This window comes from Salvelinus fontinalis, chromosome 34 (genome assembly GCF_029448725.1).
Source record: "Salvelinus fontinalis isolate EN_2023a chromosome 34, ASM2944872v1, whole genome shotgun sequence".
NCBI classification, from domain to species: domain Eukaryota; kingdom Metazoa; phylum Chordata; class Actinopteri; order Salmoniformes; family Salmonidae; genus Salvelinus; species Salvelinus fontinalis.
Genome location: NC_074698.1, coordinates 12,643,507 through 12,656,740, shown reverse-complemented (window position 1 = coordinate 12,656,740; position 13,234 = coordinate 12,643,507). Strand labels below are relative to the sequence as shown.

At 47.4% G+C, this 13,234-nt stretch overlaps 1 protein-coding gene across 1 annotated transcript; it reads right to left on the bottom strand.

Moving 5' to 3' along the window:
- Nucleotides 1-478: 478 nt before the first annotated feature.
- LOC129833161 (retinol dehydrogenase 8-like) lies at nucleotides 479-12,943 on the bottom strand. Its single transcript, XM_055897514.1, has 6 exons — nucleotides 12,461-12,943; nucleotides 5,434-5,595; nucleotides 2,475-2,654; nucleotides 2,240-2,333; nucleotides 1,887-2,070; nucleotides 479-1,574 (listed from the first exon to the last, which is right to left on the bottom strand). The coding sequence occupies exons 1-6, from the start codon at nucleotides 12,564-12,566 to the stop codon at nucleotides 1,347-1,349; spliced, it is 954 nt and encodes a 317-aa protein (XP_055753489.1). The 5' UTR covers nucleotides 12,567-12,943; the 3' UTR covers nucleotides 479-1,346.
- Nucleotides 12,944-13,234: the final 291 nt, after the last annotated feature.

Below are 13,234 nucleotides of genomic sequence, written 5' to 3'. Positions count from 1 at the left end.
AGGAGACAGATCTCACATTAGTTTACATTTCCATGGTCATTTGCAAGCAAACTTTCTCTCACATACTATCATTCACTGGTTCTCCAGCCGAACCACACACAGAACAACTTCCAACACCAGTGGTTGGAAACATTCACTCAGACCCTAGAAAAACATTATCCAGTCCCAACTCACAGAGATCAGTAACTTCAAAGGACAAACCAATATCATATGGCTACATTGATCTCCATCCCTAGACAACAGTATAATACTCTCAACAGGTCTCCTGCTCATTGAGCTGTGTGTGCTGTAGCGTCTGTAGTGGAATCTCACCCCAGCTGATGGTACAGCTAGAGAGAACACACAGTGATCTAGTGCCCCCAACTGGTTCACATAGAGTCCTGCAGGCACAATGGAAACCAGGCTCTCTGGAAACCCCACCAAAGACATTGAGCTAAACGCCTCATCATTACAGCGCCGTTAAGAAAAAGTCTGTCTCTTTCAGAGAAAACCAAGAAGTTTATTTCTAAATCAATGAATTACTTTCAAAAATAAGATATTAACAATCTATCCATTCATAAACATTTAAAAACCACACATTCAGCTTATAAAAAGATAATAATAATAATATGATTAAACAGCAAAACAACAATACTACTATAAAGGCATACATCAAATCAAATGTACAATGAAGGAATCTAGTAGATTCTTTGTAACTCAGAGCTAAATACTGAATAGTACTAAGAGTTTAGCAAGGTCTGAGTCTTCAGTTCATTGGGTGCTACGTTACGCTTTCACTGTGATTGTAATGCTGTTCTTTTTTTGTTATTCTTAGTAACTGGTTAAGTTATGTGTGCTTTGTTTTTCCGTCCATAGACAGATAGACAGATAGACAGACAGATAGACAGATGGACAGACAGATAGACAGATGGACAGACAGTGTCATTGCCCAGCAGCACCTCAAAAGACTGGGACGGAGGAGATGCCTGGCTGTGTTTGTGGGTAAGTTGTTTGTGTGTAATCGTGTGTATGTATGAGGAGGGCCAGGAGTTTTTCCCGATCACATGATCTGACCAGAAAAAACTCCTAGCCCCATGTATGAGGTCACACTGTACTGTCTGTGTTTGTGCAATTGTGCGTGTTGCCTGGTCAAAGCTTATCCTGGTTCTCTCACGGCCTCTCTCCCCGAGAACTACATGCCTCTCCTTCCCCCAGGTGGTCCAGGCTTGGGTGTCAATAATTCAGCTACACAACTGTATATTTCTCACAGGGTGCGTCCAAAATGGCCCCCAATCCCTATATAATACACTACTTTTCACCCTGGTAGTGCACAATATAGGGAATAGGGTTCCATTTCAGACCCAGTCTCAGTTCGGTGAGATGGTGCGTCGGCGCAGGCAGCTGCAGGTCAGGCACTTAAGGATGCTCATGGTGATGTGCATGAGGGGGCCGAAGTTGAACAGCAGGTTGTAGAAGGTGTTGACCGACAGGTCACCTGTCTCGTCGGCGTACTTCATGGCCACGATGGGCGTGTACAGGCTGTTGGTCAGGTTCCTGAAGCGAGGGTTCCTTGACTCAATCACCTTCTTAGTACACTACATGGGAGAGAGAGAGAGAGAGAGAGAGAGAGAGAGAGAGAGAGAGAGAGAGAGAGAGAGAGAGAGAGAGAGAGAGAGAGAGAGAGAGAGAGAGAGAGAGAGAGAGAGAGAGAGAGAGAGAGAGAGAGACATTATTGAGTGTTTGTAGCACACCTGAGTTTCTTTCAAATACCTTGTGTTTGTTAGTCTGGAGTGCCAAATGGGATTGGATTTTCACTTTTGGGACTATTCCATTGGTTCCATTACACTAGGCAAACTCAAATCCCATGAACCAAAGGGTGACACAGGGAGGGGAGAGTGTTCTCTAACCTTGGCGATGTCCTCTGGGGTCTGGCCCATGGCCTCAAAGATATCCTTGGAGGAGGGCAGGTAAACATCTTTAAAGTAGCGCACTGTGTCTGCATCAGCTCCCGGGTACTCCATCTTGGCCACGTCCGCCATCATCTTCGTCTCAAACTCAGTGTGCACCGGCCCTGGCTCAATCATGGACAAACTGACCGGAGAGAATAGAATAGATCTTTATTCATCTATTACACAGTAACGACAATTCTTTAATTTTGCTGACACAGTAACCAGGTAATTGAACGCCCACTGTGAGCGATACCAAGAGATGTAATGACAGAAACACAATAGGAGTACAAGACAGACTGAGAGGAACTCACTGGATGTTGAACTTGAGCAGTTGGACAGCCATACTCTCACAGAAGCCCTCCATGGCGAACTTGGAGGCAGTGTAGACATCGTTGAACACTACACCTATAGGCAGAGAAGACTCAGGGTCAGGAGGAATGGTAGTCAGAGAGCAGGACCGGAATCTACAGCTTTTACAGTTAGCCTGCTGGTCCAGATCTGTATGTGCGTTAGCCAACACCTCAATCATTGGCATGCCAGTCTTACCCTGTAGACCCATAACACTGCTCATGACCACCATGTGTCCCGCCCGCCTCTTCTTCATGTCAGGCATGACCTCTTTAATCATCCTCACCACGCCAAAGAAGTTGGTCTCAAACACCCTCTTCATGTCCTCGATACTGATGCTTTCCACTGGTCCCAACAAGCCCACACCTGCATTGTTGACTGAGGGGAGATGTACAGATAGAGACAAGGGTTATAGACCTGTAGTTACACTACCGATACTACACAGTTACTACACTGTAGCCTTCTGTACAGACACCTACAGTTAAGGTTTAGAGATGAGGCTCTAAAGCTTTAGTCACAACTGATGTTTCCGAGGACATCATTGTTTTATTTATTTTTATTGAACCTTTATTTAACTGGGCAAGTCAGTTAAGAACAAATTCTTATTTACAATGACGGCCTACCAAAAGGCAAAAGGCCTCCTGCGGGGACGGGGGCTGGGATTAAAAATACAAATAAATTAAATACAAATATAGCACAAAACAAACATCACGACAAGAGAGACAACACAACACTACATAAAGAGAGACCTAAGACAACAACACAGCATGGCAGCAAGCACATGGCAACACAGCATGGTAGCAACACAACATGACAACAACATGGTAGCAACAAAACATGGCAGCAGCACAACATGGTACAGTAGCAGCACAAAACAGGGTAAAAACATTATTGGGCACAGACAACAGCACAAAAGGCAAGAAGGTAGAGACAACAATACATCACGCAAAGCAGCCACAACTGTCAGTAAGAGTGTCCATATTGAGTCTTTGAATGAAGAGATTGAGAACTGTCTAGTTTGAGTGTTTGTTGCAGCTCGTTCCAGTCGCTAGCTGCAGCAAACTGAAAAGAGGAGCGACCCAGGGATGTGTGCTTTGGGGACCTTTAACAGAATGTGACTGGCAGAACGGGTGTTGTATGTGGAGGATGAGGGCTGCAGTAGATGTCTCAGATAGGTGGGAGTGAGGCCTAAGAGGGTTTTATAAATAAGCATCAACCAGTGGGTCTTGCGACGGGTATACAGAGATGACCAGTTTACAGAGGATTATAGAGTGCAGTGATGTGTCCTATAAGGAACATTGGTGGCAAATCTGATGGCCGAATGGTAAAGAACATCTAGCTGCTCGAGAGCACCCTTATCTGCCGATCTATAAATTATGTATCCGTAATCTAGCAGGGGTAGGATGTCATCTGAATTAGGGTTAGTTTGGCAGCTGGGGTGAAAGAAGAGGGATTACGATAGAGGAAACCAAGTCTAGATTTAACTTTAGCCTGCAACTTTGATATGTGCTGAGAGAAGGACAGTGTACCGTCTAGCCATACTCCCAAGTATCTGTATGTGGTGACTACCTCAAGCTCTAAACCCTCAGAGGTAGTAATCACACCTGTAGGGAGAGGAGCATTCATCTTACCAAACCACATAGTCTTTGTTTTGGAGGTGTTCAGAACAAAGTTAAAGGTAGCGAACGCTTGTTGGACACTAAGAAAGCTTTGTTGTGGAGCATTTAACACAAAATCCGGGGAGGGGCCAGCTGAGTATAAGACTGTATCATCTGCATATAAATGAATGAGAGAGCTTCCTACTACCTGAGCTATTTTGTTGATGTAAATTGAGAAGAGCGTGGGGCCTAGGATTGAGCCTTAGGGTACTCCCTTGGTAACAGGCAGTGGCTGAGACAGCAGATGTTCTGACTTTATACACTGCACTCTTTGTTAGAGGTAGTTAGAATACCAAGCCAAAGACCAGTCAGAGACACCAATATTCCTGTGAGCCAGCCCACAAGAATGGAATGATATATTGTATCAAAATTAAATAAATAAAGGTTGAATATTTTTTTAAATAAATAAACTTTGGCCAAGTCAATAAAAATAGCAGCACAACATTGCTTAGAATCAAGGGCAATGGTGACATCATTGAGGACCTTTAAGGTTGCAGTGACACATCCATAACCTGAGCGGAAACCGGATTGCATACCAGAGAGAATACTATAGACATCAAGAAAGCCAGAATTTGTTCTCAATTGACTTGCCTAGTTATATAAATGTTTGAATTGTATGAACACTAGTTTTGTGTCTTGAAATACTATAGGGAAGAATATATTATGTTTTTCTGTGTAGGTTCCCGAGTGGCGCAGCGGTCTAAGGCACTGCATCTCAGTGCAAGAGGCGTCACTACAGTCCCTGGTTTGAATCCAGGCTGTATCACATCCGGCCGCAATTGGGAGTCCCATCGGGCGGCACACAATTGGCCCAGCGTCGTCCGGGTTTGGCCGGGGTAGGTCGTCATTGTAAATAAGAATTTGTTCTTAACTGACTTGCCTAGTTAAATAAAAAAAAATAATAAAAAAAACATGAACTCAATTTGTCAGATAGTGATTGCACTATTCCCTGTCACCACTAGGTGTCAGCACATGAATGAAATAAATAGAGAGGTGTGATGTAACAGTCTGCTGGGCTGTTTTTGTTGTATTAAGGGTAGAGGGGGTAGTGTCAAGAAGTGGAGGGTCAGGAGTGAACCTATGAATAGAAACAGTTTTCCTGTAAAATCAGAGTCCACCAGTTGAAACAGAGGTTAGAGTTTTAAGGCGTACATATACACATAGGCCTAGTCCCTTCAAATTCAACTCTGGACCTTGAAGCCAGTTCCACTGTATTTTTTCATTGTTCCTCCAGGAACGTATTTAGACCTGGGACACCAGGTGTGTGAAATTATTAATCAGGTAGAAAATAAAACCAGCAGTGTTAGGACCTCGTAGGGTAAGAGCTGAATACCCCGGGCCTAGACTAATGCAGGATGAACACATGGCCTGGAACACACACATTCACAAACCCACACACAAGGCGAGGCTATTTGTCCCAAGGCTAGAGATCAGGTCATTGCCACACAAAAGGCCAGGCCAGGAGGTTTAGCTCGTTAGTTCCAGCCCTGTTAACTCACTGAGGATATCAATATGGCGGTCCTTGACACTGTTGATGCACTGCTTGACTGACTCATCACTGCACACGTCCAGAGGCAGCAGCATGAGGGTCTTCCCATACGCATCACCTGCTGTCTCCACCAGCTTATCCTTCTTCTTCAGGTCACGCATGGTGGCAATGACTGGGAGAGAGAGAAAGAGGGAGAGAGAGAGAGAGAGAGAGAAATGGGGGATGGAGAGAGAGAGAGAGAGAGAGAAAGGGGGGATGGAGAGAAAGAGAGAGAGAGAGAAAGAGAGAGAGAGAGAGGGGGGGGGGTGGAGAGAGAGAGAGAGGGGGGGATGGAGAGAGAGAGGGAGAGGGGGGGTGGAGAGAGAGAGAGGGGGGTGGAGAGAGAGAGAGAGAGAGAGAGGGGGGGGGTGGAGAGAGAGAGAGAGAGATAGGGGGGGTGGAGAGAGAGAGAGAGGGGGGGTGGAGAGAGAGAGAGGCAGAGAGAGAGAGAGAGAGAGAGACAGAGAGAGAGAGAGGGGGGGGGTGGAGAGAGAGAGAGAGAGAGAGAGAGAGAGAGAGAGAGAGAGAGAGAGAGAGAGCGAGAGAGAGAGAGACAATGTTGATGCACTGCTTGACTGACTCATCGCTGCACACATACAGAGGCAGCAGCATGAGGGTCTTCCCATACGCATCACCTCCTGTGAACTGTTGCCACAAGAAAAGGGCAACCACTGAAGAACAAACACCATTGTAAATACAACCCATATTACTTTGACTATTTGCACATCCTTACAACACTGTACATAGCCATAGTCTCTAATCCTTTGAAACTTGTGAGTGTAATGTTTACTGTTAATTTTTGATAGTTTATTTCACTTTTGTTTATTGTCTATTTCACTTGCTTTGGCAATGTAAACATACACTACATGGCCAAAAGTGTGGATTTGGCTATTTCAGCCACACCCGTCACTGACAGGTGTATAAAATCAAGCACAGTGCCGTGCAATCTCCATATACTAACATTGGCAGTAGAATGGCCCGTACTGAAGAGCTCAGTGAATTTCAAAGTGATATTGTCATAGGATGCCACCTTTCCAACAAATCAGTTCGTCAAATTTCTGCCCTGCTAGACCTTCGCGGTCAACTTTAAGTGCTATTATTGTGAAGTGGAAACATCTATGAGCAAAACCGTCTCAGCTACAAAGTGGTAGGCCAAACCAGCTCGCAGAACCAGACTAACAAGTGCTGAAGCGCATAGCGCGTAGAAATCGACTGTCCTCAGTTGCAACACTCACTACCGAGTCCCAAACTGACTCTGGAAGCAACGTCAGCACAAGAATTGTTCATCGGGAGATCCATGAAATCCATGACCAAGCAGCCGCAGACAAGCCTAAGATCACCATGCACAATGCCAAGCGTCAGCTGGAGAGGTGTAAAGCTCGCCGCCATTCGACTCTGGAAACACGTTCTCTGGAGTGATGAATCACTCTGCACCATCTGACAGTCCAACGGACGAATCTGGGTTTGGCGGATGCTAAGAGAACGCTACCTGCCAGAATACATAGTGCCAGTTTTGTGGAGGATGAATAATGGTCTGGGCTGTTTTTCATGGTTCAGGCTAAACCCCTTAGCTCCAGTGAAGGGAAATCTTAATGCTACAGTATACAATGATATTCTAGATGATTCTGTGCTTCCAACTTTGTGGCAACAGTCTGGAGAAGGCCCTGTTCTGTTTCAGCAGGACAATGAACCCGTGCACAAAGCGAGGACCATATAGAAATGGTTTGTTGAGATCGGTGTGGAAGAACCTGACTGGCCTGCACAGAGCCCTGACCTCAACCCTATCGAACACCTTTGGGATGAATTGATTGCCGACTGTAAGCCAGGCCTAATCTAACTAATGCTCTTGTGGCTGAATGGAAGCAAGTCCCCGCAGCAATGTTCCAACATCTAGTGGAAAGCAGCTTCCCAGAAGAGTGGAGGCTGTTACATCAGCAAAGGGGGACTAACTTGTTAAGGCTGTCGCTCTCCTCATCCTCGGATGAGGTGAGGAGAGAAGGATCTTCAGACCAAAATGCGGTTTCAGGGAAATAAGCCATCTTTTATTTTATAACAACGAAAACTGATGATGATGGCAACACGAAAACAAACACTTTAACAAACTTACAAAATAACAAAACGACGTAGAACGAAACCTGAACATAAACTCACATCACTAAACGTAAACTCACGGACAGGAACGTTACATCAAAACACACGAACAGCCAAACAGCCCCGTAAGTGAATAACACATCGAACACGAGAGACATCACAGGAGACAATCACCCCCCAACAAACAGTGAGAACGCCCTACCTAAATATGACTCTTAATTAGAGGAAAACGCAAACCACCTGCCTCTAATCAAGAGCCATACCAGGTAACCCAAAACCAACATAGAAACAGATAACATAGACTGCCCACCCAAAACACATGCCCTGACCATAAACACATAAAAAACAACATAAAACAGGTCAGGACTGTTACAGAACCCCCCCCTCAAGGTGCGAACGCCGGGCGCACCAGCACAAAGTCCAGGGGAGGGTCTGGGTGGGCAGTTGACCACGGTGGTGGCTCCGGCTCTGGACGCTCTCCCCACACCACCATAGTCACTCCCCTCTTCTGTCTACCCCCTCCACTGACCACCCTAAAACTACCTTCCCCTAAATAAACGGCCAGCACCGGGACAAGGGGCAGCACCGGGACAAGGGGTAGCACCGGGACAAGGGGCAGCACCGGAACAAGGGGCAGCACCAGGATAAGGACCAGCACCGGAATAAGGGGCAGCACCGGGACAAGGGGCAGCACCGGGACAAGGGGCAGCACCGGGACAAGGGGCAGCACCGGGACAAGGGGCAGCACCGGGACAAGGGGCAGCACCGGGACAAGGGGCAGCACCGGGACAAGGGGCAGCACCGGGACAAGGGGCAGCACCGGGACAAGGGGCAGCACCGGGACAAGGGGCAGATCCCGGCTGAAGGACTCTGGCAGGTCCTGGCTGAGGGACTCTGGCAGGTCCTGTTTGGACGGCTCTGGCAGGTCCTGGCCGGACGGCTCTGGCAGGTCCTGGCCGGACGGCTCTGGCAGGTCCTGGCCGGACGGCTCTGGCAGGTCATAGCAGGACGGCTCTGGCAGGTCCTGGCTGGACGGCTCTGGCAGGTCCTGGCTGGACGGCTCTGGCAGGTCCTGGCTGGACGGCTCTGGCAGGTCCTGGCTGGACGGCTCTGGCAGGTCCTGGCTGGACGGCTCTGGCAGATCCTGTCTGGTTGGCGGCTCTGGCAGATCCTGTCTGGTTGGCGGCTCTGGCAGATCCTGTCTGGTTGGCGGCTCTGGCAGATCCTGTCTGGTTGGCGGCTCTGGCAGATCCTGTCTGGTTGGCGGCTCTGGCAGATCCTGTCTGGTTGGCGGCTCTGGCAGATCCTGTCTGGTTGGCGGCTCTGGCAGATCCTGTCTGGTTGGCGGCTCTGGCAGATCCTGTCTGGTTGGCGGCTCTGGCAGATCCTGTCTGGTTGGCGGCTCTGGCAGATCCTGTCTGGCGGGCGGCTCTAGCGGCTCCTGTCTGGCGGGCGGCTTTGCAGGCTCATGGCAGACGGATGGCTCAGACGGCGCTGGGGAGACGGATGGCTCAGATGGCGCTGGGAAGACGGATGGCTCAGATGGCGCTGGGGAGACGGATGGCTCAGATGGCACTGGGGAGACGGATGGCTCTGTAGGAAGGAGAAGGAGAGACAGCCTGGTGCGTGGTCTAGGCACTGGCTGCGCTGGAGAGGAGGAAACAGCAGGAGAGAGAACCCGGAGAGACAGCCTGGTACGGGGGGCTGCCACCGGAGGACTGGTACATGGAGGTGGCACCGGGTCTACCGGACCGTGAAGGAGGACACGTGCTCTTGAGCACCGAGCCTCCCCAACCCTACCAGGTTGAATGATCTCCGTAGCCCTGCCAGTGCAGCGAGGTGGAATAGCCCGCACTGGCCTATGCAGGCGAACCGGGAACACCACCTGTAAGGCTGGTGCCATGTACGCCGGCCCGAGGAGACGTACTGGAGGCCAGATACGTTGGGCCGGCTTCATGACATCCGGCTCGATGCCCAACCTAGCCCTCCCAGTGCGGCAAGGTGGAATAGCCCGCACTGGGCTAAGCACGCGTACTGGGGACACCGTGCGCTTTACCGCATAACACGGTGTCTTACCAGTACGACGCCTTCTACCTCCACGGTAAGCACGGGGAGTTGGCTCGGGTATCCTACCCGGCTTTGCCACACTCCTCGTGTGCCCCCCCCAAGAAATTTTTTGGTCTGACTCACGGGCTCCCAACCGCGTCGTCGCGCTGCCTCCTCATACCAGCGCCTCTCAGCCTTCGCTGCTTCCAACTCCTCCTTTGGACGGCGATATTCCCCTGGTTGAGCCCAAGGTCCTCTACCGTCCAGGATCTCCTCCCAAGTCCAGGAGTCCTTGTTGCTCCGTAGAGCATTCCCATACCGCTTGGTCTTAGCGTGGTGGGTGATTCTGTTAAGGCTGTCGCTCTCCTCATCCTCGGATGAGGTGAGGAGAGAAGGATCTTCAGACCAAAATGCGGTTTCAGGGAAATAAGCCATCTTTTATTTTATAACAACGAAAACTGATGATGATGGCAACACGAAAACAAACACTTTAACAAACTTACAAAATAACAAAACGACGTAGAACGAAACCTGAACATAAACTCACATCACTAAACGTAAACTCACGGACAGGAACGTTACATCAAAACACACGAACAGCCAAGTAAGTGAATAACACATCGAACACGAGAGACATCACAGGAGACAATCACCCCCCAACAAACAGTGAGAACGCCCTACCTAAATATGACTCTTAATTAGAGGAAAACGCAAACCACCTGCCTCTAATCAAGAGCCATACCAGGTAACCCAAAACCAACATAGAAACAGATAACATAGACTGCCCACCCAAAACACATGCCCTGACCATAAACACATAAAAAACAACATAAAACAGGTCAGGACTGTTACATAACTCCATATTAATGCCCATGATTTTGCAATGAGATGTTTGACAAGCAGGTCTCCACATACTTTTAGCCATGCAGTGTATGTTTCCCATGCCAATAAATCCCTTTGAATTTAATTTAATTGAGAGAGGCAGAGAGAGGGACAGAGAGAGAGCCAGAGAGAGAGAGAGAGAGACAGAGAGCAATATATCTGAGATATATGAGACTACATGGAACAGACTGATGACTGACCCACTGACACATAGATAAGCAGATATAGTAGACTTGCACACAGACAGACAGACAGACAGACAGACAGACAGACAGACAGACAGACAGACAGACAGAACAGCCATGCAGGTCAGTGGGTCTATTCCACGTTCATCCGATTGTGCAACACACTATTGATTCCCTTTGAACTCCGGACCTGGGAGACATGAACCTACATAGAGTAACAAACCGTATCTACCATCTACAGTATGTACAGAAAGGTTTTCCACATGTTTGCATCTTGCGACTTGACATTCTCCATTCCAAGTTTACAGTGAGGTCAACCACCTCTGTGTTTATTGATGAGCTCTAACACAGAAATAGAGAGACAAAGAGTATTACACAACAGAGATCAATGGTGGAAATCAACAGCTCTAATCAGACACTGATCTGAAGACCTGCTGTCCTTGATGAATGAAGACATCCTCTTGTCTCATCTGGTTCTGTAACCTCTGACCCAAAACCCCCAATGACAATCCAGTATATATGGAGTGAGTGGAAGAGCATGGAATAATGGCGTTTGACTAGAATAAGCACTGTGCGTATCTACTTTACTAGCGAGGGTGTGGAGGTGCTAGTAGAGAACTATGACAGCTTCGACTGCATACTGTCTGTCGAGGACACGTGTTGTACACCTATGAGTAAGATCTTCATGATGAGAGAATTGGGTGTCTGTAAAGCAACAGAGAGATGTGTGAGTTTCAACAGAACAACAGCTGCATTGTTCCTTCAGTTGTTGCTAGAATTATTCTTGGGCAACAGTTTAGTAAACATTCTTGAATGGAACCACACTGCCCTGAACTGGGATTGTTGAAGTTTCTCAGTAGTTGGCAAATGTCACTGCTACCAATTAATACTCAGAATAACAGCGCACTATTTCATCTGGATTTTCCTCCTGATCCTTCAGAGAGAACAGATCAAGTTATTTTCTGCAATGTGGTCTCTCTCTTTCTTGGAAGCAGGTCACAGTTCAACGAGAATGATTCAACCCTGAGTACTGTTGAGGGAGCTGTTAATCGCTTCTGTTGCGCTCCTCTATTTCACGGCAATAAATCCCAAGACCCCACTACCCTCAAAGAAAGAACAATTCTACGTAACCCTAGACTGACATTAATGATGGGAAGTCAGTAGCTGGAAAGTGGATGACAAACGAACAATGTCCGCGACGAGCCCCGAGCTCCGTTGAGCCCCGATGAAGACTTCAAACAAGCCTTGCTAGTGAACCCTCACTTGTACAGGTCTCAAACTTTGTCCCTCTTTCAACACTCGCTCCAGAGATGGGACTATAGGCGCATTAGGCACGGCACTAAACCGGGGCAGCGGTCTACAATTCAGTGCGATAAAGGGGGCTTTGTACGAGAGAAGTCACTTGAAAGAGAACTGGCAGTCTCTTTTATGATCCCCGCCTGGCAAGCGGCGTCCTGGCGGAGCCGTACCCTGGAAACTTTGCTTTCAGATGATAATAGCTGAATCAATGGGGGTAGAGAACCAGAGGGCTCACGATAGGAAATATATATATTTTTAATCATTAGCAATAGGAGATTTAGTCTAAAAGTAAAACGCGTAGGCTATAATGTTTGGGCGCAAAGGTCAAACCTGCGCGTAAAAGTTGTTTTGGATAGATAGACTAATGATGACCCTATTGGTACACAGAACATATTCCATAAGGGTTCACACAAAGATCAGAGGGATTTTAGCAGCATGTCGGATCAAGCTTTTGAAGTTAAAGGCAGATAAACAATGTAAAGAAGGCGCATTTACCATGGTAACGCTTCTTCTCATCTTTGGCCAGCAGGACGGCGATTCGTAACCCGATGCCGGAGGAGCAACCGGTGATCAGAACTACTTTTTGTCCACTGCTCGCCATGGCTTGTCCGGTTAGGTCGTGCGTTTTAGTGTTCTTCTGCTCCGGATGGTTGTTGCAGAGTGAGCTCGAGCACTGGACTTTAAAAACCAAAGCGGATCATGCAAACACAGCGGCCATGTGAGCGGGTCATTTAGTCACATGTCCTATAAAATCGTTTACTAAAAAAGACGAGGCACCTCGCAAACTCGACTGCCAGCAGAATGTTTAATCTGATAAATGCTGCTTGCCCTAAATGAATGCATGTTTTACTGTGTGGCAGCCTAACATATGGATAGGGGTTACAATGATAAGCATTTCTCATGTAATTTTGAACAACAGCCTCAATAAATATGTATTTCCCAGTAGGGCCTATGCTTAATGTTGCTGTGTTTGGATGCTTACACATCTGTTAGACATGGGCCTATTGCTGCAACCTGGTCTCAGAGCATTTCCTATTATTCTGTAGGCTACGTAAATCTGAGTTACTTCATTTTTTACATACTACGTTTTGTACGGTATTAATTTGTGGATGTCCATCAGCCATTTCGTAAGATAGGCTATGTTACGAATTACAATTCATATAATATGTTACAAATTTAATTCGTACAATATGTTACAAATTGCAATTCATACAATATGTTACCAATTAAAAATTGTACAGTATTCTACGGATTTTCTAAATGTATGAT